This window comes from Notolabrus celidotus, chromosome 16 (genome assembly GCF_009762535.1).
Source record: "Notolabrus celidotus isolate fNotCel1 chromosome 16, fNotCel1.pri, whole genome shotgun sequence".
In the NCBI taxonomy this organism is placed as follows: domain Eukaryota; kingdom Metazoa; phylum Chordata; class Actinopteri; order Labriformes; family Labridae; genus Notolabrus; species Notolabrus celidotus.
In genome coordinates this window covers 26,286,100-26,313,657 of record NC_048287.1, presented here as the reverse complement: position 1 = coordinate 26,313,657, position 27,558 = coordinate 26,286,100, and the positions used below count along the sequence as shown (strand labels likewise).

Below are 27,558 nucleotides of genomic sequence, written 5' to 3'. Positions count from 1 at the left end.
CGTGATGAATGAACAATATGGGCTTCTTTTCCTGGAACACGTATCCTTAGTTAAATATAAAAATGGATTAAAGTGATCTGCGGGGAGAGGCAGGACAGAGCAGTAAGAAAACATGGAGTGAAACATGATATTTGTATCTCAGTGTACTCCTCTTTTGGAAGCAAACTTGAAGATTGTGAGTGATTGTTTTGCCTTGTCGTGGTCGCTTCTGTTCACTGTAACATGAATGACCGGTCACATTTATGAATCTGCACCACATCTAGTTTGTGTTTAGGATCAGAACTATAGAAGACAACAAAGTTGATTTTAACGTAAAGATTGTCACCTGCAGGACTCGACTGTCTTTGTTCATGAACTGCGCTGATGCAAAATTGTCTTCTTTTTGTGAGATGTGTTTTTCGGGCGTTTTTGCCTTTTTTTTAGACTGAATGGCTAAAGAGAGAGGAAACATGGGAAACAGAGAGTGGGGGAAGACGTGCAACAAATGGTCGAGACCGGTAATCGAACCCATGACCGCTCGGACAAGGACTTTAGCCTCTGTACATAGGGCCCGCTTAAACTGTTAGGCCAACGGCATCCTGCAAAATTGTCTTTAGACAAGATTAAATAACATTGATGTAATAAAGAGGTGTTCCTGTTAAGTCTAGAAGCATCAATATGAATAAGATGGGCATATAATCAGAAATAAGTCTCAGTTAGGCTGTATAATTCAACTGCAGCACAAACACCAGCCTCTAAAATGATAATAGATTTCAATTTCAATATTTCAAAGTCAGAGTTTTGAGGTCTACTCTGTTTTATTTCACAGGTCTGTTTTATATCACTGTTAACTGAATATATTAATAATGATAATAATAATAATAATAATACATTTTATTTAGAGCGCCTTTCCAAGCACTCAAGGACGCTTTACAGAGAGGATAAAACACAGTAAAAACAACACGATAAAATAAATAAATAAATATTTGAGGTGTTGGATCAAAAGTCCAGACAAAAAAAACTCTCAGGCAGTCTTCACATTTCTCCTAATAAAGATTCATTTCTAAGACACAGCTCATCTTCAGCTGAATGTATGACAGATGTAATCAGTAGCTTGTAACCCTCTTGGAGAGTGATAAATCTCACCTGTGCGTATGACTGGATTATGTGGCTCTGGATCTCGTCCATGGTGTCGGTGCCGTAAGATACGGTTCCCAGGTGCAGCCGCTTGAAGACCATTTCATTCTGAGTCAGAGTTCCTGCAGATCACAGGACCAGTTCAGGTGTTACGGATAGATGTTCGATTCTATTTGCGTTATCATCGAAAACCGACAGAAACAGACTGGAGTTTAGAGACGGATACTGATATCTAGATTTGTACAGAAATCAGTGGATAGGAAGTTTAACAATAAATAAAGTGAAAGACGATTTCAGTAGAATCAAACTGTTTTGTTTTGGGGTTTTTTTAAAGAACTGTGACTAAGACCCATACATGGTGAGATATATTACAGCTGAAATAGCAACCGGTCAAGGAAGTGAGCAAAGGATATAAATGGGACACTATTGGCGATAGTTTTTAAACATACTGAGGCAATCATGCACAATATACAAGCAATAGAGTCACACCAGCCAATATGCTACTCTGACTGGTTAATCTGTTAAACTCTAACCATAACAAAAAACAAAAAACACCATGTGCTTCAGGGAGGATTAGTTTTCAGCTCCTTGTATACCTTTAAATTTAGTTTTTGTTAGTGCATTAACTCTTAGTGATATTACAAAATCTGGATTCCCACCAAGATGGCGCCACGGACGGTCGCCCTGGTACTGCGCTCTCTCGTACTTGTTGCGTTTTTCTCTTTTCTTGTATCTTTATGCTCCGCTTCTCTGGTTTCTTTTACCAGAGAAGAACTTGTTAACATTGGACAGTCCTCTGCCGAACTTTTTACACCGGTTTTCATTGAACCTTTAAGTTACACAGAGATTCTTGCTGGTGGAGCCGCAGCTCTCTATGGTCTTTGCCGGAGACGCCGGCGCCGGGGCAAGCGAGCAGGCGTGCTCGTCAGACTGAGACAGCGGGGGTTACGCAGTGCGCTCCCGTCCATTCACCTGGCGAATGTCCGCTCCCTGGCAAACAAGATGGATGAACTGCTGCTCCTCAACTCAAGAAACACGGACTTTTGCAGATCCGCCGCCCTGTGTTTCACTGAAACCTGGCTCAGTGAACACATCCCAGACAGCTCGCTGCACTTACCGGACTTTCAGCTCCACAGAGCGGACCGCGTAAAGGAACTCTCTGGGAAGGCGAGAGGAGGCGGAATCTGTTTCTACATAAACGAAGGTTGGTGTACAGATACCACAGTGTTGAAGAAGTCATGCAGTCCAAATCTGGAGACTCTTTTCATAAACTGCAAACCCTTCTATTCGCCGCGGGAGTTCTCCTCCTTTATTCTGGTCGGCGTCTACATCCCACCTCAGGCCTGCGTAACGGAGGCGTTACAGCACCTGGCTGACCAGATTACAGACGTGGAGAAAATACATCCTGACTCTCTGCTCATCATTCTCGGGGATTTTAACAGAGCAAATTTAACCCACGAACTACCTAAATACAGACAACATATTAAGTGTCCCACCAGGGAGTCTAACACTCTGGACCACTGCTACACAGTAATAAAGGACTCATATCGCTCTGTCCCCCGTGCAGCTTTAGGACTATCTGATCACTGTCTGATTCATCTCATCCCGACCTACAGGCAGAAGTTAAAAACGGCTAAGCCTGTAGTTAGGACTGTGAGGAAGTGGACGGAGGAGTCAAAGCAGGAGTTACAAGCCTGCTTTGATTGCACTGATTGGAGTGTTTTTGAAGCTGCATCAGGAAACCTCAATGAACTCACTGACACTGTGACTTCATACATCAACTTCTGTGAGGACATGTGTGTGCAGACCAGGACCTTCTGCACATACAACAACAATAAGCCCTGGTTCACACCTCAACTGAGGAAGCTGCGTCAGGCCAAAGAAGAGGCCTACAGGAGTGGGGACCGGGACCTGTTCAAGCAGGCCAGAAACAAACTGACGAGAGGGATCAAGGTAGCTAAGAGGAGCTACACTGAGAAGTTAAAACAGAGCTTCTCTGCCAACGACCCCTCAGAAGTTTGGAGAGGCCTGCGTGAAGTTACAAGCTACAGGAGACCCTCCCCCCACCCTGAAGGTAACAAAAGACTAGCTGACGACCTGAACAGCTTCTACTGCAGGTTTTCACACCCCACACCCGAACACTCTGATTTACCTGGCCCCCCCACAAGCCCCTCCCCACCCCCCTCTGACCCCCCACCTGCGCTGACGATCTGTGAAGATGAGGTAATCCAGCTCTTCCAGAGACAAAAGACCAAGAAGGCTCCAGGACCAGACGGCGTGTCCCCCTCCTGCCTGAGAGTCTGTGCTGAGCAGCTGGCCCCCATCTTCACAAAGATCTTCAACACATCGCTGGAGCTGTGTGAAGTGCCCTCATGCTTCAAAAGCTCCACCATCATCCCAGTCCCAAAGAAACCCACCATCACAGGACTCAATGACTACAGGCCCGTCGCCCTGACGTCTGTGGTCATGAAGTCCTTCGAGAGACTAGTGTTGAGCCACCTGAAAGACATCACAGGCCCCCTGCTGGACCCCCTGCAGTTTGCCTATCGGGCAAACAGGTCGGTGGAGGATGCAGTCAATATGGGTCTGAACTACATCCTGCATCACCTGGACTCCCCCAGGACCTACGCTAGGATCCTGTTTGTGGACTTCAGCTCTGCGTTCAATACCATCATACCAGACATCCTGCACCAGAAACTCACCCAGCTCACAGTGCCGGCCTCCATCTGTCAGTGGATCACCAACTTCCTGACGGACAGGAGACAGCAGGTGAGGCTGGGGAGCATCAAATCCAGCACCCGGACCATCAGCACTGGCGCCCCACAGGGATGTGTTCTCTCCCCACTGCTCTTCTCCCTCTACACCAATGACTGCACCTCAGGGGACCCCTCGGTGAAACTCCTGAAGTTTGCAGACGACACCACCGTCATCGGTCTCATCCAGGACGGAGACGAGTCTGCTTACAGACAGGAGGTGGAACAGCTGGCCCTCTGGTGTAGTCAGAACCATCTGGAGCTGAACCCGCTCAAGACGGTAGAGATGACAGTGGACTTCAGGAGAAGCCCCCCCCCACTCCCCCCCCTCACCATCCTGAACAGCACTGTGTCTACTGTGGACTCTTTCAGGTTCCTGGGATCCACTATTTCCCGGGACCTGAGGTGGACTTCCCACATAGACACAATCAGAAAAAAGGCCCAGCAGAGGATGTACTTCCTGCGTCAGCTCAGGAAGTTCAACCTGCCCCAGGAGCTGCTGATCATGTTCTACACCTCCATCATCCAGTCTGTTCTGTGTACCTCCATCACTGTCTGGTTTGGCTCTGCAACCAAACTAGACAAACACAGACTGCAGCGGACTATAAGGACTGCAGAGAAAATCATCGGTGTCGACCTGCCCCCCATCCAGGACTTGTACCGGTCCCGGGCCAGGAAACGGGCAGGGAGCATTACCGCTGACCCCTCACACCCTGGACACAAATTCTTCAAACTCCTCCCCTCCGGCAGGCGCTACAGATCACTGTGCGCCAAAACAACCCGCCATAAGAACAGTTTCTTCCCCCAGGCTGTCACTCTGATGAACACTAAACCATAACAGTGTCATACCTGTCAGATAAATACTCTCTGTAAATATACATGTAGATATACAATGCAACAATTCTCAAGCAGAATTCCATATTTCTATTTTTTGTATTATTTAACTTCTATTTTATAATGTAAAACTACCTCTGCAACTCACCACTGCACTTTATCATATTATTTTAGCCTGTACATATAGTCAAGCTATTTGTTGTTTCTTTGTATTTATAGCTAAGGTTATTGTTATTATATTTTCATTTTATTTTTTATTGTAGTTCTTATTCTTATTCCTATTCTTATGCCTTGTACAAAGAGAGCACAGTTTACCAAAGTCAAATTCCTTGTGTGTTCAAGCATACTTGGCGAATAAAGCTGATTCTGATTCTGATTCTGATTCTGATCAGAGTAAAAACAGTCACTCAAGCTATCTTCTGTTTATCAATGGCTAACCTCACAAACAAATGGATTTAAGATGATGTGTTTAAATATTCAAAGTGTCAGCTGTTTGAAACCTTCCAGAATAAACATTATATTTGAGATTATTAACATCTCAGTGCAAATGCCTCTTTTAATATGTGTCTCAGTGCTTTCAGAGGGCTGCTACCAATGCATTATGGTCTGCAGGGTGGTGTGGCCAAAGCTGCATGTCCTCCAATATCAATCGACAAGACCCTAAAAAAGACTGCATTCATTTTCAGACTCCTAAGAAATGAATAAAAAAGGAAAATTCCCAAAACATGGCAGTGTCTGTTGCCAGGGTGAGTGCTGTTAGAGATTATTGGTGATAAAAGAGCATCTCATCTCCTAAAGCATCAGGACCACAGGGTTAACCAGTCCTATACAGAATTGATTGTTAGTTCTTCTTTCCATGTGCTTTACCCATCAACCAGGATAAATAGGCTCTGCAGCTAATCTATGTTTACCTGGATCAGCAAGCTAAGACAAAGAAGCATGTTAGGACCTCTGCAGGAGTTCATCACTCTGACACGCCGCGTAGCATTAGCAAAAAGCTGCTGCTTGTTATTAGAGAGTCGGGTCGTGATTAAAGGAGGAAGAAATCTCACCTGCAGGATCAGAGAAGGGTTTTCTTTCTTCTTAACTCAGTTTATCAAAGCTGTTTCAGATCAGAGTGGACTTTAGGTTGTTATTGAGCTGCAGCTAAGTGGCTCAATTCCAATATACAACAAGGATGTGTTTATGTATTAGGTCTTTGTATTTTGCATGATTAGTGACTGATTCTTGCTCCAGTGGTGGAGATGTTAACCCCTTATGTTATGTGCTTGATATATTTATAACCTGTTTTTTTTAAGTCATCGTGTGAGTCTTTGTTTAAACTCATTTCACTTTGTTAGAGGAACATAAGGTCCCACTTCAGGATGCTGCAGCTCTTAAAAGGGTTTCTGAGATCCATTATTTCTACAAAAATCCCAAACCTACAATACACTTAACATATTCAGAGTTATAATGAATAAGTTACTTATAATTTTGATTCCATTTTAAGTCCCAAAAAGTAGGTAAGTGAAGATGTCCTCTGGATGTTGGGACACCTACCAGTCTTGTCGGTCAACAGGTAGACGAGCCGGCCCAGTTCTTCTGGGATGGTGCTGGTCCTCACCACGGTGCCAGGGATGTTTTCATCCTTCATGATCATCCAACCGTAAGCTGACTTCCCCATGTCCAGGTTTACACGCAGACTACACAGAGGAAAGAAAGGCTGTAATCCATCACAGATACTAACTCTCTAACTCTAAGTGTGTCAAAATAAATGTTTTGAAGAGTGAGGATATAAGAGGAGGCAGACGGGTGTCTTAGGTTTCAAAGAAGACTCTTTTTTTCAATACTGGAACCAAACACTTTCCCAGGGATACAAAAGAAGTGAAATAAAGAACAGATATCACACATCAGCTTCATAAAGAATAAAAGAATCACAAAATACCTGATAGGGATGATGTACGAGAAAAGCACCACAAATCGGAAAAGGTTGCGGAACCAAGGACCCACAAACCCCTGCAGCGCTACCATGACAATAGACAGAACCACCTGGGCCAGGAACAGGGCCTTGGTGAGGCGGTTCAGCTCCAGGTCGAGTAAGCCAACCTACAAAGACAGGAGAGGAGGTCAGAGGTCAAACAGCAGGTACAAACATAATCACTTTGGATTAGAGCAGAGGTTTATTTTCATCTGTTGATCTGCTATACATTGAGGACAGACATGTTTTACGTCAGCGGGGTTCACGTAGGTTGAAAATCTGAAATGTTAAGGTAGTCTCAGTGACGTCACCTATTGGTGTCTGAGGCTGAGTTTTGAAGCTCAATGATGGTGGTGTCCATATTGGAAAGGCTGAGTCAACCTAGCAGGAGGCAAAGAGGCGGAGTAGAGGCTGACCTTCAGCCTCCTTGCTAATAGTAACAAAAGAGTCCACTTGTCAGTCGAGTCCGCTGAACCCTTGATCATGCCTAATTATGCAAAACTTGCAACCTTCATATCTTTAATTAGAATTAGTTGTATAACCAAAATATAATCTCCCATATGATGTGTGTACAAATAAAGAAATGGACTATTCAGTTGCTGCTTGGTCCTGACTGGAAATTTCAAGTGAACATCAAGCCACAACTTTAGGTGTTGAAAAATTAAGCCAATGTGGAATTGGGGAAAACTGCAGTTGATACAATCCACTTAAGGCTAGCTCCAAAAGTCAAGGAAATCCCATTAGAGTCCAGATCAGAATGATCATGCCAACAGCAAAATGAAACATGTTTACAGCCTGGTACAAAAATTGGTTTTGGTCTTTCTCCATTTTAATATTTGTAATTGTTCAGGGGTTAAATTCTAATAACGTGTCTATCTGATTATATTAGGGCTAAGAGTTTTAGTTCAGTTTGGAGTAAAAGAGTTAAACACATATATAATATTTTCTAGTAATGTGTCCTTTTGTAAAATGTCTGAGCTGCCCTGTTTATATTTTTGTCTGTATGTTTTTTGTTTGTTTCTTTTTTAATTTGAAAAAAAACCAATAAAAATATGACTAAAAAAACAACAACACATATATAACACATGTATGTAATATTGGAGTGTCAGGATATACATTGGTGTTTTTTTTATTTCTGGGTATTTTTTCTGTTTTTATTTTTATTCTAATTTTGTCTGTCCTTTGCTTTTTGCCAGAAAAGTTGCTTTATAGTCTATCGACAGTACATCCTTCATTATGTATGTATCATTTATATTGTTTGCTTTTCATGTTTCAAGTCAATAAAAAGTCAGTAAAAAGTTACAATGATGCATTATTGGGGGTGGGACTAATTTAACTGACAGGTGGGTGTGCTGTAGACGTTTAACAGGAGGCAAGGACACAACCTCAACTCCACCTGTTGGATTGTTTCCAGATTAGCTGAAAGTTAGTTGGAGTCACTATTTCTGAAATGGAGCCCGCCATCCTCTTCAGAATTTAATGAGAGATATCACTGACACTATGTTTATGTTTTATAAAGACTTTACGTGGAACATAGATTATTTTCTATCGACTGAGGTTTCATTACTTCAGGTTAGTAATGTTTTTCCTCAGTGGGAATAAGTGGGAAATATTTAGTCTAGACTACAGTTCATGGATAATTTGGATAATTTAATAGAGAAAACTCCCAACTTTGCATCTACTCCAAAAGCCGTGCAATATTCTGCACCAGGAGAATAAAACAAAGCCAGTGAAAGACATTCTTGGCTGCAGGCTTTTATCATGCAAACTATGTTTTCTACATAAATAAGTTTATTGGCCGCTCTGTTTTATGGTTGACTACAAACTTCATTATTTGCATACTGAAGTATTGTGCTTAAATCCAAGAGAAGGTCAAAAGGCCTCAAAAATAAATAACGTCCCCATATTGAGATGAAAAAGGGACAAAAAAGGGGTCAGAGTTGTCCTTTATTTTTCGAGTGTATCTCCCAGCCAATGGAGCATGTGGGAAAAAGATGTCAAATAAAGAAGCGCCCTTCCCCTCTCTGGCAGCGCTCACAGCGAAGCCCTGTACACAGAGGGCTTTCTTCTGACGCACCACGCTTACAAAAACAGCAGAACATAACATCTCTCCTCCCTCAAATAAAGGAGCTGCTCTGAAAAGAAGGGGAGGGGGGCACGGACGTATAAAAAGCAGCAAAATTCCTCCAGAGTCTAAACCCCCACCAGGCCCATTCCCCTGAGGACTGAGAGAGCAGGGTGAGCAGTGTGACTGATTTATCAGTCGCTGTTAAACTCCCAGTCACAGAGCGGAGAGGGGAAGAGTAAAGGGAGAGAGTGGGTGGGTGGGTATCTCCCCACCCCGCTGCCTCACTACATGGTTCATGGTTGAGCTATTGAGAAAAATAGGGGGTTTGGGTGGATTAAAATGAAGAAAAATTAAGACAGAGAGCACAGTGCATGCCTGAAAAGCAACGGATCTCCTTCTACTTGAACAATGGCTGGTCTAAATTTTTTCAGCCTTGCCGGGGATCAGATGAAGTCATTATTCATTCAGTCATGGGAGGGGGAGAGAGGGACTCAATTACCTCAACCTAAAGATGCTATCAATGAATAAAAAAGTGCAGATTTTACTCCATTCATCTCCTGGCCATTAAAAGTGAAAGGAATGATTCGATCTGCCTGTGTGGCTTGTTTTTTCTTTTTTTTACTGTGTGTGAAATGTGATGAAGGATTGCAGCCCCAGGACATGAATATTCATCAAGTTAAAACCAAAGAATATCAGGACTCAGTCTGGATGAAGTGTACTGCTCTGTGTTTGTGACATCGACAAACTGAGAAAGCCTTGTCAGTGAAGTACTTTACTTTTTGTGGTTACCTCCTAAAAGCAAATGACTTGATTAAATTTTGCAGAAGATCACTAACAGCTTATTTTTTAAAAACTGATTAGATTCAACTTTTGGTTTTCTAGTGATCTTTGTGTTGTGCTCTTGAATCTGCATCACTCTCTTTACAGTGAAGTTGATATGCTTTCAATGTAGGGACCCACAGGTGGTGATTTGAGTATTAATGTGAAACATGTGTCTGATAATGGTTTGGTATGATATGGTTATAAATTACATATTCACATATGTATGTTCAAAATGAAGCTGAAATTAAAATAATGAATTCTGAAGGTTGATCAGCGACAATTTTTCACATTTGCACGACAAACAAAGGGCAAATAAAAATAGTGTTTCTGCAGCACCAAAATAAATCAAATAAAAGAGAGGTAAATTTAACACAGGTCAGAAATATGGATGAACTTTTTCTTCAGTTGCATTCCTTAAATGTGATTTCCTCACTGCTTATTTGGGGCAAAAAGAAAAGGGTCTTGCTGGGAACAGGATAAAGCAGGACCATTTTGATATTTGAGATCACTATATCATGTACAGGACAAGATCAGAAAGAGAAAAGACAACACTTTGTTCAAAGGGACTGTAAGAGCCATAATGTGATAATTTAAGTTAATCTGAAATTTAGTTCTAAATTCATGCTTTGTAAATTTTGTATCCTTATGTGGTATATGATGGATGGCAAGATTCTAAAAGTGAAAATACATCCAGTGCATGAGGGGTTAATGCTGATTTGCAGCTCATCTTGTAGTTAACGAGTGACGTCAAATGGATTGTGCAGTGAAAGGTGAGTGGTAGAGAGATGGTGCCAGATGTGGAAGCATATCGTCTTTATGTCGTGTGACATTGTTAGACATCTTTTTAAAGATATAAACTGGATTACATATCCTGTCATTTAATCTAGACATTAAATTCCATTTTTGTAAGTGGCTTAAATTTGGAGACTCCTCTGTCCGAACTATTGTTCAGCAAACTAGCATCAGAGATCCTGTCGGTGATAGGGTTATGAACAGTGTCAGTTTTTAAAGGTGACATATCATGCAAAATCAACTTTTTAATGGTTCTCTACCTGAAATATGTGTCCCTGGCATGTCTACAAACCCCCCGAAAATGAAAAAAATCCATTCTGCCCCTGTTCTGATTTCTCCACCTTTCTGTAAATGTGTGCTGAAACCAGCCGTTTCAGTTTTCAGTGTTTTTCATACGTCACAACGACATCCGGTCTGTCACGGAGGTCAGAGCTCAGAGCCTGTTCAGCCCATAGACTGTATAAAAACAACTCAACCCCTCCTCCGTTTTTCATTCCCAGCACATGTGTGCTAACAAGGAGCTTAGGAAGGAGGCATGCTAGTTGTAGGCTGTCTTAATAAACACAAAGGTCGGTTTTACTCCCCACGTCTGCAGATTTGAAGATCTAGTGGATGATTTTTATTTTTGAAAAGTGCTAGCGCTAGTTAGCATAGCCACATAGCTACATGTTCGTAGCTGTGTACCAAGACACACGTCGACATACTGATAAATAAAACAACAAGAAACACAAAATCTGTGACCAATCATTCAGAAAGGTCCTGCTGCAGGCGCCTCTCCGTCAGGATCAGATTCTGGATCAGATTCAGAGGGTTAAAGTAGCGCGGTCTGTGAGCAGCCGTGTATATTCAGCCAACATATAAACATTAGATCAACGTGCTGGAGAGCTGAGGCCACATCTACTTCCTGAGGGGGCGTGGTCAGAGGGAAAACAGACTGTTCTGAACAGGGCTGAAGAAGAGTGTTTTTCAGGCATGCCAAAATCTGATTTCAAAGTGTTTCTTTGAGCATAAACTTTAAAGACATGTTTTGGGGACCTCTTAGACCAATATATATTGATGAAAAAAGCGTAATATGTCACCTTTAATGCTGCATTTCAGTTATGTGTATGTATAGCAGTAACACTAGGTTTTTGTTTTTTTTAACTTATATATAATATTATTATGGCATATTATATAATTATGTTTCCCCCATCATCCAAACTACATCTGGACAAGCCATTCCACACATAAACACATTAGCAGGGTATTTAGGAAGTGGCTAACCGCTATCACAAGATCAGTCTTACGACAAACGAGGAAGTCACGACTCTCGTTCTCATTTGTTGATAGAATTTAACTGAACACCTTGCTTGAAACAAACTTTTTTTCTTTGTTTTGTTTTTTTTACATTTTATTCAAAATCAAATAAAAGAGAAGCTGAAGATGTAAAATGGTACAAAGATCCAAAGTTCCCTCCCTACACTTCTTGTATCACTCTGTCTGCCGTGCGCAGATTATAAAAAAATAGTTCATAATAGGGAATCCTACCATCCCTCCAATGATTCAATAAATTACACATGATCTAAAAGGATGTGTATTAATCTCCTCTTGATCAACATATCAATCATAAAACAAAAATAGACATCTTGCACGTTCTGTTGTCTTGTTACACCATGGTAGACTAAAAAGAAAACACATTTTTTCTTATGTTATCAACATAACCGACCGCTTACTGAATGAACAAGTTTCTTATATTTTTATGGATCAATTTGCTTATTACCATTAACCGTCTGGAAACAAGTTACAACATTTAACTTGTCAGTTTTATTTTGAAAGAGGGCCTAAAAATCAGAAATTGTACACACACTAAGGTCACACTGACGTAGCTCCACTGTGTCAGCTGCAGGTCCCTCTCCTTTAACAGCTTGTTTTAACCATTTTTAAAGACCCCTCTTTTCTTCCTCCTTTTGTCATAATGTTTTGTCGTCTTATGTGAAGCACGCTGAACTGCCTTGTTGTTGAAATGTGCTACAGTGATAAACCTGCCTCGCCTCGCCTCGCCTCGCCTGGACTTTATTGAGGTGCTATAGTGAAAAAAGGAAGAAACAGTCAGAGCTTCATTTGAAACCGCCAAATCTGACTGACTGAAAATCTCTGCATCAGATACAGTTTGTCACAGTAAGAGTTTGAGAGACATGTGAAGAGAGCAGAGTATCGGAGCTTGGGTATGTACTTCAAAGAACAAAGATCTTTATTGGGCGAGCAGGCTCCTGTCAAATGACATTGTTCTGTCTCTTTCCTCAGACTCAGGTCCGTCTAACAATAGTGAGACAAAGAGTGAATCCATGTCTGACGTCCTGTCAGATTGATCAAGTGCAGGCTTTGTCCTGGCCGATGTCACAACAGATTATATGAGGCCAAAACGTTCCTGCGACTTCAGCCACACTGTATCGACTTTCTCCCTCAATCTCCAGTCTCCATATTGGCACTTCTGACATCATCTCCTTGAAATATTGAATTCCTCTCAACTGTCGAGCTTACACAAAAACAGTAGCCCTCGCTGTTCGACCAGCCACATCAGCGTTCTTAATAAAAGACACCGGTGTCAAAACTGTGCCGCAGTTAGAAGGGGCTATGTTGTGCCATGGAGAGCTTTAGTGGAGCAGACAGTCACGGGTAATAACTTTGTGTGCTGAAGTCACAAACATCAAACCCAAAACACGGCTCTGTGATCCCTGCCTCTATCAGCTGACCCCACTCTATCTAACCCGACAATCTTCAAGGTAAAATCTTATATTTAGACTCAAATTTTCATTAATCTCCTCAATCTGGGGACGAAACGCTCGATGGGGATTCTGTGGGATTAACTTTCAGCTGAAAATGTCATTTAAATCCTCAGTTAGTTAATTTCCCTTTTGGTTAATTAGCAACTGGCGCTGACCTTTCGCATTGACAGGTCCAACTTTATCTGGAGAGTCAAGGTTAAAAAAGCACCTCGACAAAGTGATTGATTGGTGATTAGAGGCAGGGGAGGGAAGATGGCGTGAGGGGAACCTCGAGCAGTTGTTACTTTCTGAGGTGTTTCAGATCTGCAGCTTTTACAAAACACATAGAAGTCTGTGCTGGCATTACATGAACAGCTGTTGTGTACAGAGTTTGTAAATGCTTTGAGGAGTGTGTGAAAAATACCAGAATTCATCATATTTGCTAGAATTAAAACAAACATCCTTATTCATTTTTTTTCCAAATCCCAAGTTGCTTTAAATCTATACAAAATAATCTGTTTAATCTATCTGAAACAAATAGAAACAGAAGTGTTGCCAGCTGTATGATTAAAACTGAGTAACAATAAAGAAAAGGGTGTTCAAATGTTTTGATGATTGACTAACAGCCTTTTTTAGAATAACATTGGAGTGCCATTGGCCTAGCGGTCTAGGTGCGCCCTATATACAGAGGCCATAGCCCTTGTTGCAGAGGTTGCGGGTTCCATTCCAACCTCAAATATTTTCTACATGTCCTCCCCCACCCTCCACTCTCCACATTTCTTGTCTGTCTTCAGCTGTCATTTCCATAAGACAAAAATGACCAAAAATATAACTTAAAAAAGAATAGTATTTAATCCTCATACATCAGAACTTTAGTGACTGTGGCTCAGTGGTTTGTTTTTCCAGCAGGACAATTCTCCATGCCACACAGCTAGGTCAATCAAGGTGTGGATGAAGGACCACCAGATCAAGACGCTGTCATGGCCAGCCCAACATCAAGACCTGAACCCTATTGAAAACCTCTGGAATGTAATTGTTTGATGGCTTGTGACCATCTATCTACCTCTCAAAGCTGAGCACCTTGATTTTTTGGGCCAGGATTGGCTTAAGTCACACAACAGCAATGTGAAAGACTGGTGGATGCCAAGACGCAAGATAGCTGTGATTGAAAATCAGAGATATTTCACCAAATGCTGACTTCTGAACTCTTCCTAAGTTAAAACATTAGTAATGTGTTGTTTAAAGATGAATATGAACTTGTTTTCTTTGCTGTTCTGTTTTTTTGTTGTTGTTGTTTTTTACTATGTAAAGCATTTTGAGTTGCTCTGGTATGAATGGTGCTTTATAAATAAACTTGCCTTGCATTATTTGAGGTCTGTAAACTGCATCTTTCTTTTTCTTTTTTTTTGACTATTTGTCATTTTCTGCAAAAAAAATGCTCTAAATGACAAGATTTTTATTTGGAATTTGGGAGAAATGTTTTATGCAGGATATGGAATAACACAAAAATTATTTAATGAAACGCATACTAATAAAAAATAAAATAGGGGAAACTGATACGTGCCTTTTTTCCTGCAGAAACACAAAAAGTTTAAACTAACTAATACCTCCTCCCCCTGTGCTGGACACCGCCTGATACAGCTCGAGGTTGTGCTGAGGGTACACTTGACCAGGGCAAGGCTGGCGACTATATTCCCTAATATAGACCCTTCATGTCCCCGTTGCCGAGGCCAACCTGCAGACCATATGCATATGTTCTGGTCCTGTCCAAGACTTAAAACATTTTGGTCAGGCATTTTTGGTGCATACAGTAAGATGTTTCAAGTTTATTTAATTCCCAATCCCATGTGTACCCTATTTGGATACAGCCAGGAGATTCCTTAACTTAAAAGAAACGCTCATGCAGTAATAGCGTTCACCTCCTTAATAGCTGGGCGTCTCATTCTTCTTTCCTGGAAAGCGCAATCGCCTCTGAGCTTCACTAGGTGGATCAGAGACACCATGTATTTTCTTAAAATTGAAAAAATAAAATACACCTTTAAAGGCTCCTTACACAATTTTAATAAGACTTGGACCACCTTTTTTAGAATATTATGACAGCTTACAAGTCCCTCTGAATAGAGATAAACAATAGCAGAGGAGAAGAATTTCTCTCTTCTTTTTCTTTCTCTTTTCTTTTCCAAACTTAATTTCAATTTTAATTATATTTCTTTTTTTTGTTCTGTGTCTATTTATTATTGTTATTATTCATTTCTTACAAATATATTATCTTGCTTCCCCTTTTGCTCACTTACACATTGTTAAATCTGGATTGTGGGGTTGAAGGGAGGGCTGGGGTGGGGCATGGAAGGGGAATAGAAACCTTAAATACTGCAGCAGCTGTTCTATGGTGGTTTTTTTTGTATTTGTTTACCAGCATTGTGTGCTGTTAATAAAATGTATCATGGTAAAGTCTATGGAAAACTCAATAAAAAAAAGTTAAAAGAGAAACACAAAAAGTTAAAAGTATTCATTCACCTTGTTCTTTGCAAAGGACGTGTTCAGTACACTTCTGGTCTCTTTGCCGGTGTAGATCACCACCCCGATCACCGTGCCTGCCAAGGAGAGAGACAAGGAAAGTAATGCAGCTCATTAACTACTCCCCCACCCCCATCATCCAATACACACACACACACTACGGGTATAAACATACGTGCACACACTCATCTTGGTCAAGTGAGATGAACTGCATGAGAGGAAACACAATAAGGCTGAGCTGAGGCAGTTTTGTCTCGTTGCCACTCAAGCCAACAGACAGGAGTTTAATACGTTTAGGCGCTCAGGGCCCTCAGCACCCTATGGAAGCTCATAAAAGCTGATCAATACGCTGCCATCTTTATTTGCCAATTCATTATGGTGGCCTTATTACAGAGGATTAATGAGTCATTAATATTAAATGAGCTTAATGGGAGAGCAGAGGCAATAATAAACTAAATACAGCCCTGGAAATCCCCAAACTATAAAAATGAAGAGAAAGTTAAAAGCAAAAGGAGGAAAGTGTGAAGAGAAAAAGAAGCTACAGAGAGATGAATGTGATGAATCGCTCTCATTGACTTCTAACTTCAGAAATATGGAGAAAAGTGACAAATGGTGTGTGGCTCAGCATGCAGAGGGGCTTCCATTTGAATATGCGAACACTAATTCACTCGTCACAGCTGGACGGGGGCCTTTAAGAGAGTGAATTCACAGAGATCTGAGTCTGTGCAGAGGGGATGAAGTGTCCGTCAGGAAGAAGCTTGTGTGGGACAATGACATTCCCAAGCAGAAGATGATGTAAGGGGTCCAAGTCGAGGCTCTTTGTGCGAGTGTAAGTGTGAGTGTGTGTCTGTGTGTGTGTGTTTGTTCCTCTGGTCAAGGTCAGGCCGGAGGGGAGAGCAACACCGCAAATCAATGGTGTAGGCATCGCTGGGAGCGTCACAAACACTCTCAACTGACACAAGCGTTTCTGTGGGGAATGGCTGAGATGGAGCGAGGGAGGATTACCTCAGCTGTGGGTTTTTCTCAGAGTTCTTCAAACAAGCACACAAGTGGTATCAAATCAAACACCCGAGAGGCTTAATGCCATGAATCCTTACAGGAGAGGACTCGAGTATGAAACTAACCAGGATTATTGAAATCTTGAAAGTGAAGTAAGGCTCCTCTCTGGACTTGAACCGGGGCAGCCTTCCTCAAACTCACTGATCTGAATCTCTGCATCAAATCAACCTTGTTTGCACTTATCACACTTAACGTACTACACCTTTAATAATGACTACCTGAATGACTGTGCTGCTGTGCTTTACTTTTACCTCTTGGTCTTATACCTTGGCTGTTCTAGTGGAGATTGTAGAGTCAATTTTGAGAAGGGTTGCTTTGTTCTTACAGAAGCTTTTTAAACATGTGAGCTGAGAGGACAACATTTAATCTTTTTCATAAACTGTATATACAGATCTGAAAAAATTAGGACACCACTCCAAAATGTTCCTAAACCAGCACCTCTACATGCATGGACACAATTCAATTTCAATGAACGTTGAATTTCAACACAGGCGCACCTCATTCTACTAAATTTCTGACGCACTGATGACAAGCAACCTAACAAAAGTGAGCTGCTTGACTTTGCACCATGAATGGCATTACGTCATCCAACAGTGAAATAGTGGTGGATCTCATACCTAGACACATGAAAGCTGTATTTAAAATCAGGGCTAGGGGCGTCATTGGTCTAGTGGTTTAAGCATGCTCTCCACATGCAGAGGCTTTAGTCCTCATTGCAGTGGTCGCAGGTTTGACTCCCAGCCTTTACCATTTACTTTCCCCACTTTCTGCTCCCCACATTTCCTGTGCCTCTTCAGCTGTCATATCAAACACATGCAAAATGCCCAAAATAATAATATATAACCTTAAATAAAACAGTACTATTATAACAACTTCCCCATAAATTAAAACATTAGCATTTTGATGTTTAAAAATAAACCATGGTCTAAAAAAAGAATGCATCATTTTTTTCATCCTAACCAGCTGTCATTTTCTAAAAATTAAAGACGGTAATGAGTGAATAAGTTTGTTTGAAGTTAAAAAGTTGGAAGAAATGTTGTAAACTATAAACAAATATGCTAATTTTTTTAAATCAAACACCGACTTAAAAATACAGAGTTAGTGAAACATATTTTTGCAGCTGCCTTTTGAATGATTCTGGCTATAAAGCTACATAAGGATATTGAAAAATAAACTACAGACTGAGTCTTAGTCAATCTTTCCATCTTTGTTGTGTTTATTGTATTTGTGGAGTGGTGTACAGTGATGGAGAGTCCCAGAATACAGTTGGAGAAGCAGAGTAGGTTTTTTTTCAAATGCTAACACGGTATATTGTGCACGATGAATAAACACCTTCTGGTGAATACATATAGGGCTAATGCTGTTCTGAAAGGTGATGAACAGTCATTCCTGAAAGTCTGGAAACCACTCATGGACTATCTTCCTGTTGAGACTTTTAATTTGTTGGCAAAAGGATTTTCTTACTTGACTTGGAAACCTTCTGGTCCCAACACTGGCAATGAACACTCATTTCTAATAAGGCTAAACCAGCGCCTGTATAATGGCAGATCGATGAATTATGCAGTTTATATGATTTAACTTTGGGTGTTTATTTTTTACTTTTGTGTATTTTTGCTGTTGTCTTACTGTCTGAGTGCCTGTCTCCTTGTAGTATTGTAATATTTGATATTTGTCCCTCTAACTGTTTGGTACTGTCTGTTATTTTCATTGTTTTTATTGTCTGAAAATTTGAATAACAGTGTTATACAAAACAAAAAATATATAGGGCTAATATGTAGTTTTTGTTTAAAAACCATGTCCCAAAAAGCGGTGACAAGACCATACAATATCTCTTTGAAAACAGAAGAAGACTTGAAATAAAAGCTTTCATTACCACTTATAATATTTGATTACCACTTACCAGATGCAACCACTGTGCTGGCCCAAAGAGTGTTCTCAATACTGAGACTCTCGTGGATCTGTGGATCTGTGTCCTCCTACAAGAGACATGAACAAGAAAAACACTGCTTTACAAAAACAGAAATCAAAAACACCAGATTTGTTGCCTCAAAGCACGAAAGCACACAACATGACAAACCCGTGGGCGGCAGCTGATTTACAGCCAAAATACACATCTACATTTACTCTGTGGATGTTTGTTATAATTTTAAATCTTCATGTTAAAGCTCCTTTTTTTTTTGCATGAGAGAAACCTACGGGAACTTCAGAGTGGCCAAGCAGAGACCAGTGCTTGAAAAACTACCTGAACGTGGAGAATTAATTGCAGCAATTAGCCAACTTTTAATTAGTATTGTTCAGGGTGTCTCTGGAGTAAATGATAGAAAACAAAGCAGAATTATGGAGCTGAGATTTTTACTTTGAGATGGAAAAACTAAAATTCTGGCTTTATACAATTTAATCAATAATTTACAGAAGATTAAAGCCACAGTTAGTTTTTTTTAGCTTATTAAAAAAAGACTAACATTAAAACTGATGCTTTTATTGACCTACAAAATCAATCCAGAGCAACGGACAAAACTGATCTTATCTATTTAGTGTTTTCTTTGCTTGTAATTACAGCCGGGGGTAGGCGACATAGTGGGGTACAGCTCTTTTTAATATTTCCACCATGCGTTTTACTGTTTTAAGACAGCAGGAGGAGATTTTGTAGTCGGAAAAAGCTTGTAAATTTACAAGACCAGCAAGAAGATAAGAGTTACCGCTTGGTCCACTGGGGGCCCCAAAGTCAGCACAAACAGAAAGTGCCTTACAGGAGCTTTAAACCAGCTTTTATATTTTATTATTATTACTTAATAATTGGTTAGTGTACGGATAAATCATTTCATATTTTAGAAAAAAAAAGGTGAAATGTTGATTTCTGGTTTCTTGGGTCCCGTTCAGCTGCGTACATTCAGTGCGGTGTTGTTTTTGTAGTTTCAAACCTTATTTAACCAAAACACTGAACAGTAAAATCACAGTTCGTTTATTTCTTTTGTTTAGGGCTAAAATTTCCCTGAAAACAAAGATTCCCACTGAACAGGGCTGAGGAACATGAGCTCAGTGGAGTAAACACAACCTGACCTGATTGGCCGAGCTCTGCTGTGCGATTAATTCTCACAAGCACCTGACACAGTAGTGCAGACTGTAGCAATACAGTAGTCCCTTCATCAATACTTTCTCTAGATTTGGCATAGCGATAGAGGCTCCTTTTTAAAGAACAGTATAGAGAGTGCACATAGATGAGATTTCAGAGATAAATAAGCCCCTGGAGAGCCTCTTGTTTCACCCTGCCCGTTTTACCCCTCTCTTAAATAAAGAGCAACGCTGAAAATGGCTCGAGTCAGGAGTGCAGAGTCAAGGCTCCAGTTTCGGCTCAAGTTGCCTCTCTGATATGATAATTATGATACCTAAGCAGCCACATCCTGTCAATCCACTCAAACATGGGAAGAGGTGCATGAAAAATAAATGGCAGGTTGCAGAAAGCTTGACCGCGCTGACATTGGCATCAAAACTAACGGTGTTCATAACTGCAGAGAGTCTCACTGAGGACCGCAGAAACAAAGCCACCATATCCGTCTTGAGGGGTGGAGAAAAAAAACGCTCATAAATAGGTAAGTTCATTTGCTGCGGATCTGTGGGAACCCATTTTTTTCCCATCCTGCCCGGACTAAAAGCACACGCTATGCAAAGGAAGGCCGCGGAGGATGAATGAGCAGAGGAAGTGCTCCCTCACTAAGCCTGGTGTGTGGCCAAGAGTGAAGACGGGCCACAAAGCCTCCCTTTGTACTGGAGCTCTCCTCTCTGTGGGGGCTGCGCTAATCTGCTATTAATAAAAAAAAAAAAGAAAGAAAAAAAAAAAATCACTGAGCAACAACCAAGACGGGATGGATGGAGCTGGAGCAGCGAGAACCTGCCTGTGATGTAAGAGGTACGCCTGCTGGAGATAACAACGGGCCCGGATGGACACACAAGCTCTCATTGTTGCCGCTTGTCAACACACTGCAGTGATACACATCTTTTATGTCACTCCAGCTGCTATAGAAGAAAATCAGCAGGTGTTTGAGATTTATTTAACAGCTTATAAATATGTCAACGAGCTACTGTACCCTGGTGAAGTTCCCCTCAAAGCTGTGGATGTCCAGCTGAGGCTTCTGGGCGTAGACGTAGGCGCTGATGGAGAAGAGATCCTGAAACCAAAAGAAAAAGGGAGGCGATAAATCATTCAGCATAGATGAATGGATGTTTTCATGTAAGCAGCTTATATATGAACGTTTTACTCATGTTATTATAATAGTGCAATATTATTAATAAAATTCTGGTAATGTTTTTGAAAGTTTCAACCCTGTGTAAAAATCCTGACTCATGGTTGAATCACTATTGAAGCACTGAACAGCATCTTAAAGCAACAAAGTGCAATTAATCTACCTTTAAAGCTCCTGTGAGGTGATTTTAGATGGTAATGAAACAGACTGATAATTTAGGTCATAAAGAGACTTCAGTTTTAATTTCAAACGGGACCATCAGTGCCAAGATTAATATTTTCTACATTGCTATTTTTTGTGTATGCTCCCACTACCAGCGGGTAGGTGTCAGACGAAGCTGGTTACAGTGCACAGCAGAAACTACCTTTATTTTCTATTTTCTCCAACAAAGATTTGCACTGGGTTTATGTTTGACTGTTAAATGAAAGGAGGAGTATATTTTCCAACAGAAAGCCCATCTTACATGTGTACAGGAAAAAATCAGCAAAGAGATAAGATAAGGTACCTCTTTGTTTGTGGTTACTGGAGGTGACGAAATTGGAGTAAATTAAGGTTCTGTAACTCACAGGAGATTTAAGTAACAGCCTAAAGATTGTTTTGATGGTAAAATGTTTAGTTTTAGGGAAAGTGGAACAGTTTTCACTCCACACTCACCTCCCTGAAAGTCTATACTGACACTGTATAACAAAAGTTAAGCTGGTGTAATCTCCTGTGAGAAGTACACCACAACTTTCTGGCAGAGAGCTCTGCAGCCATACTTCTCTGGGTAACTATTATCACTCAGTATCTCACTCAGTACATCATGGCAGACGCAAGAGATTGAAGGGGACAATGTTGCAAGAAACAGGAAGGAGGAATTACAAGAAGTTGGACTGGAGCAAGTGAATCAGGGCCTGTGTCCACTAACAGCATTTTTTGCACTCGCAGCCCCTGTTTCCTATACAAATCAATGCAGTTTAGAGAAAAAGCAATTTAATAGTAATTTAAAAGAGATAAAACGATCACTACCATTTCACTCACTACTAAAATGTAGAAACAGTAGGAGCTGTTGAGAACTACACTGAAATTGGGGTCCGGCCAGCAGATATCAGCATTAAAAATGGACACAGGCTCTAACACTTCAAGACTAGGGAATCAAAGGGTGAATAAAGATTCAATATTACATACATTTGTTATGTTTGTTTTCATGGAGGAAGATTTAACACTTTTTTGAGATGAACAGGCTTTTTTTTTTCAACTTTTTTTTATTACCTTCCAACTTTTGGAAACCAGATTAGCCTATATCTTCTTGTTTTGGAATACATTTGGGATATCATTGGATGTAGTAGAATCAAAGGTATATTTAAAGAAACATAAATGAATATGCTGAATCAGTTTTGGGTTTTTTTTTTACAATAAAAAAAGGACCAGAGCCCCAAAGAAGTCCCAACAATAAAACCCAAGTCTTCAACCATCTGTTTATCTTTTTGTCCCAACAATGAAGACTGCAGCTTTCTGCCTGTCGAGCAACAAACTCCAGTCCTCTTTTCACCAAGTGGAACAAAATTGATTGTAAATATTAAATTATTCAGGCAGAAGGCCTCTGCAGCAGCCAGGCAACCCTCAGTCATGCTCAGATAGTGTTCTCCTGGTGAGAACACAGGCAGAGCGGTTAGAGAGAAGCAGGAAGATTATTTTACTGAACCCCCACTGGAGAGTAGAGTTGCTGCAGCATTTTACAGAATAGCGCTCTGTTGAATGATGCATTCAGAGAAATCAATGTGGGAGTTAAGCGTTAAAGATATATCCAAACAAACCAGATTTATTTGATGTCTGGAAGCAGACACAGTGGATTAAGAAAACTCTTCTCATCATCACTCCTCTAGAAACTTAATATAGATGCCTTTAATTCTCCGATTTCATTAAGTGGTAACCAAATAAAACTTTAACTGGACTTAAATCTTACGTGCTGAGGATCGCCCTCAGCTAAAGAACGCTGCTGTCAGGTTCAGATTGTTCCCACTGGTGATCATTAGTGATACACTCGTTCACTAACTCACAAGAATTAGATTCACTCCATTGTAATGTTTTCATACCCCAACCGCTGGTAGTCGCTGTGTGCAGCCCACGGCAACCTTCAGTTTCCAGTCTGTTTCTCCATCCAGCTGATCTGTTCTGATGAAACATGAACCTGACAAAAAGAGGAATCAAAACTGTTAGTACTATTATGGGGTGTTTCATGAGATCTCTTGCACTGAAAGAGATATTATTATAACCATGAAGTGAAGAGTGTGTTTCTGTGTCTGTGCCATAGACTGTTGTAAATACGGACGTAGTCTCTGACATAACCCAGTGGTTTCTGAAGAGTTTTGATGTCCAAACGATGGCGGGCGCCATGTTAGAAAGTTGACTCAACCTAACTTTTGATCAACCCTAATTACTCAAAATGATGTATGACTCTTACCCATTATATGATCTTAATGGAGGCATTATAACAAAATATGAAATTTGATAAATTCTGCATTTTAGTATGGGGCCTAATGGGGATTCCTTGGCTTTTGAAGCAAGTCTCTAGTGGTCACTTGAGGAACTGCAGTTTTTTGCACTTTTGCATTGACTTCATTTATCAGCACTGGAGGTTGCAACTTGGATATGCTCATTTCCAAATCACACAGCTGCTGTACTTTCCCATAACTCCTTGTCAGCTGGCAAACAAAGTTATCTCTAAGTCTTGACTGAATATTTAGTACCAAGAGTAAGCTACTTCAGCATTGAATTATATTCCCCCCTTGGATGAACCTAAAACCACTTGGGACTGAAATAAAATTATGCTGAAAGTTGTTATAATATGTGTTATTAGTTTGTTGTTTAAATTGTTTTTTATGTTATACTGATACGTTTTAAATAAAAAACTTAAAAAATTAAAATTTTTGGCATGTTATATTTACAGGAGAGAGTTATATGCTGGCAAAATTATTGGAATAAAATTCTCAAGTCAGGAAACAGCTTAGTATAGATACTCTGTGTAACTAACATCATGTTTTGAAGGCCATTATGAACCACAGGTTACACCAGACTGAGTAAGGCTGTAACAGTAAAATGTGTAAGTGCACTTCATAGCTGAATTCAACTTTGTATTTTTAAAGGATACACACAATTATTTTCTTTTTTAAAAGTTGCATAGTGTCACTTTAAATCTAAAACAAAAATCTTAGTTTTAATGAATGCAGCACAATTTTACAAAAAGGACTGATGATTTGATTTAATTTAACACATATGAATGAAAAGAGGGATTTAAGTTTTCAGATTTTGAAACCCTGAGAAGATTTCGGACAGAAGAAAATGTGACTTTTTTTTGTAAATAGAGCAAATAATGCGTCTTTGTCACATGCTTGTGAGAGACTTTATATACAACATTTAAACACATTCAGTGTTTAAAGTTCTGTTACTATAATAAACCATCACATGTCAAAGTGCAGCACTAACAGAGCAGTACATTGTACACTGATTGAGCCTGCAGCATGGTGTGGCTGCTGTGGACAGCATGAGGTCGGATAAACGTTGAGCAGCGGTGACCTGTATTGATCCGAGGTAATATTACATATGAAACTGATGGAGGGGAGCAAGCATTTGACAGAGAGGGTAAAGGGCAGCTCTAAACCATCCCTGGAGGGTTAACTATGATGGAAAACATTACACAAGGAGGATGATTCATGCTCTCCTTCTGCTGCCATGGCACTTCAGCTCCTCACTGAACAGCACTGACATGTGTGTGTGTGTGTGGGTGGGTGTGTGTGTACAAGAGGGTAAAAGACAAAGTAAAGATAGAGATGTGTGTATGTGTGTGTAGAAGGCATAAAGACATCTACAAATCCCTGCCAAGCATATTGGCACATCAGAGATTGATGGAAATGATGTCCTCTGAGCATTTCCTCCTGATGTCCCTCAGAACACAGCCAGATCTGAGCACCTCATTGATTAATTGAATTTTGTATCATCAGTCACGACAAGAATGTGGCATAAATCATATAAATCAGGGGCCGCCTCAATTGGATGACGTGGAGGGACTGGAGGTGCGGGAAAAGTCACATTTCTCACCCAAATGATCTTGACACAGTTAAAGTGCCACGGGGCAAACAAAGTTCAACTGTGAGGCCGGCTGTTTTATCGCACCATATTTTTCCATCCACTGACCATGATTACTCTGATACTACGATCACTATGTCAGCTCACCTGTTTTCTCTGATGTCCTCAGGAATATCATGTCTGCAGGAATCCTTTGATTCTACAAAGAGACAGAAAGAAAACAACATGAATTTAAACAGTGATGTGATCTTGAGCACTGTGGCAAAAGCGCTTTGAATCATCCTGAATAATTGAACAAGGTCAAAACCTTAACCAGAGGGTGAAGGAGAAACTGTATTAAGTTGGACACTTTCTATCAGCAGCCAGGTTTCATGTCGACTGAGCTGAAACCCAACATCACATGATTCACAGGTGAGCGGGAGTTTCAAGTATCAAAAGTGCACTCTCAATTTCACAGTCACAGGGGAGCTGAACACTGATTACTTTTCACTTTAAAGTAAAAAGGACGAAAATCGAATTATGATTACGATTAAAGTAGGATTACATGGGAATTTAACAGAACGTTGTTGCCTGAATAAATAAATGAATGGATGAATGAAAAAATAAATTAAGAAAAGTCTCATCTGTAGAAATTTAATGTGATTTTCATAATCATGTATTTTATTTAATAATAATAATAATAATAATAATAATAATAATAATAATAATAATAATAAATAATTATTAGTAGTAGTTTTATCATTGTTATTGTTAATAAAAATAATAAACATGAAAATAATAACAATAACAAAATGATAATACCATTACTAATAATACTTATTTATTTTGTATTAAATTTATTATTATTATTATTATTATTATTATGAATACCAATACTAATAATTCTAATTATTAATTAGAAATGTAATAATACTAACAATAATATTATTATATTTATCTAACCTAATAATAATAATAATAATAATAATAATGTAATAATTTATTTTATTTTAGTTTATTATTATTATCATTACTGGTGCTTTGACATACAAGCAAAAATAGATATGATTCTTTTTCTCCAAACAGCTGATCAGAACAGCTGATCTGTCACCATGTGCTGTGTGCAGACGTAGACAGAGCAGTTGTTCGCAGTACTACGTAGTGCTAGCAGAAAGTGCTGACTGATGTCAATTAGAAGCTATGAAAAATTCTTAAAGGCCGCGCACAGTGACACTGAAATTATCTTTTATATGTAGGATTGATTTAACTGGCGAAGGGATGTGGCACTGGTGGCTCAGACTGCAGCGGTAAGTAGCCAAGCTTCTACAAAGGAACTCTTAACTGTTTTCTACCAACTTCAAAAAACCCAGACTACCCCTTTAAATGAACTAAAAACTTTGAATCTTGTGAAGACATTCAGTACCAAATATTCAGTGATCTTCACAACATAATTTAATAACAGTGATCCAACAAGAGTTTAAAAATAAAAGGAGAATCAGATCTATTTGTTGTAAATAACATTTTTTTTATCTCATTCTTTTGAAGGGATTTGATGAGGAAAAGGCTTCAGATATATTCTGGTAGTTTATTACAAATAGATAACTTTCTGGTTCATAAACTACTGTTGGTTCTGTTGTATAAACAGACTCAGATAAGTATTTAGGATTGTTAATAACTGCCCAAACTGACCTTTTAAAAATGAGCTTGCATGCAAAGATATCTGAAGAGATCAGTTTTACCTTATCCACGATGATCATGTCCCCAACTTGTATATCTGAACTCTTCACTTGGACTTTGCCTGAGGAGAAAAAACGCAGCTTGATGAAACATTGTGACAACATTCAGTGGCTTCACATTAATATTAGAGTTTTTGGTGACAGCTGTGATGTTATGAAATAAAATGCAGGTATTGATTTCTGGCCCTTGAAAATGACCCTGACTCTTCAAACCACAAGCCACTTTCTGCTATTGCTCTTCTCTTTCTCACTCACCTTCTAACAGATCGATTACCTCCAATGTGATCATGTAATACCCTTCTGTTTTCACCTCTGCTCTCAGGCACGGACAAAAACAACGACACTCTCAAAAATATCGCCTCAATATCCGCTACAACCCCTTTTTCTTCTTCTGTGCTTTTCTACTTTACACATGCACATGAGCACAGAGTGACAAAGCTAGAACCTCAGTCATTGTAAAAGATACCACACGAGGGGATTTCATCACACGTTCAACAAAGGGACAGATCATACAGTCCGGAGAAACAGGGAGAAGAAAAATCAATGCAATTACAGCAAGAAGAACGACTTCTGTTACAAGTGTAGATCCAGCGGTCTCTGAGCGGTGCAGGGAGAGGGTGACTGTATGCTGGAATATCACTTATCATAATGTCAGCAAAAAGTTACCGGCATGGCATTTTTTTTCCTCACTGACCTCGCACTGTGAGCTTGCTGTAGAGTTGAGAGTTCATGTCTTTGTCCCGCTGGTACCGTCGCACTTCATCCACAGCTTCTCGCACCATCGTGACGGCTAACACGAAACCCTGAGTGACAGAAGAGGACGCAAAGTCAGATCATTACAACCCTGAGCATTCACTAAGATTCATAAAACATGC

General features: G+C 40.0%; 1 protein-coding gene across 2 annotated transcripts in view; it reads right to left on the bottom strand.

The window, feature by feature from the left end:
- Positions 1–27,558, bottom strand: part of atp9b (ATPase phospholipid transporting 9B) — a 60,949-nt gene that overhangs the window by 19,031 nt on the left and 14,360 nt on the right. For both annotated transcript variants that reach the window (XM_034704689.1, XM_034704688.1), the window contains 10 exons: positions 27,378–27,486; positions 26,687–26,745; positions 25,116–25,167; positions 22,979–23,073; positions 20,748–20,828; positions 18,563–18,638; positions 15,604–15,680; positions 6,628–6,788; positions 6,243–6,385; positions 1,126–1,238 (listed from right to left, as the gene is read on the bottom strand). In XM_034704689.1, coding sequence (XP_034560580.1) covers positions 1,126–1,238; positions 6,243–6,385; positions 6,628–6,788; positions 15,604–15,680; positions 18,563–18,638; positions 20,748–20,828; positions 22,979–23,073; positions 25,116–25,167; positions 26,687–26,745; positions 27,378–27,486 — 966 coding nt within the window. The remainder of the gene's footprint in view (positions 1–1,125; positions 1,239–6,242; positions 6,386–6,627; positions 6,789–15,603; positions 15,681–18,562; positions 18,639–20,747; positions 20,829–22,978; positions 23,074–25,115; positions 25,168–26,686; positions 26,746–27,377; positions 27,487–27,558) is intronic.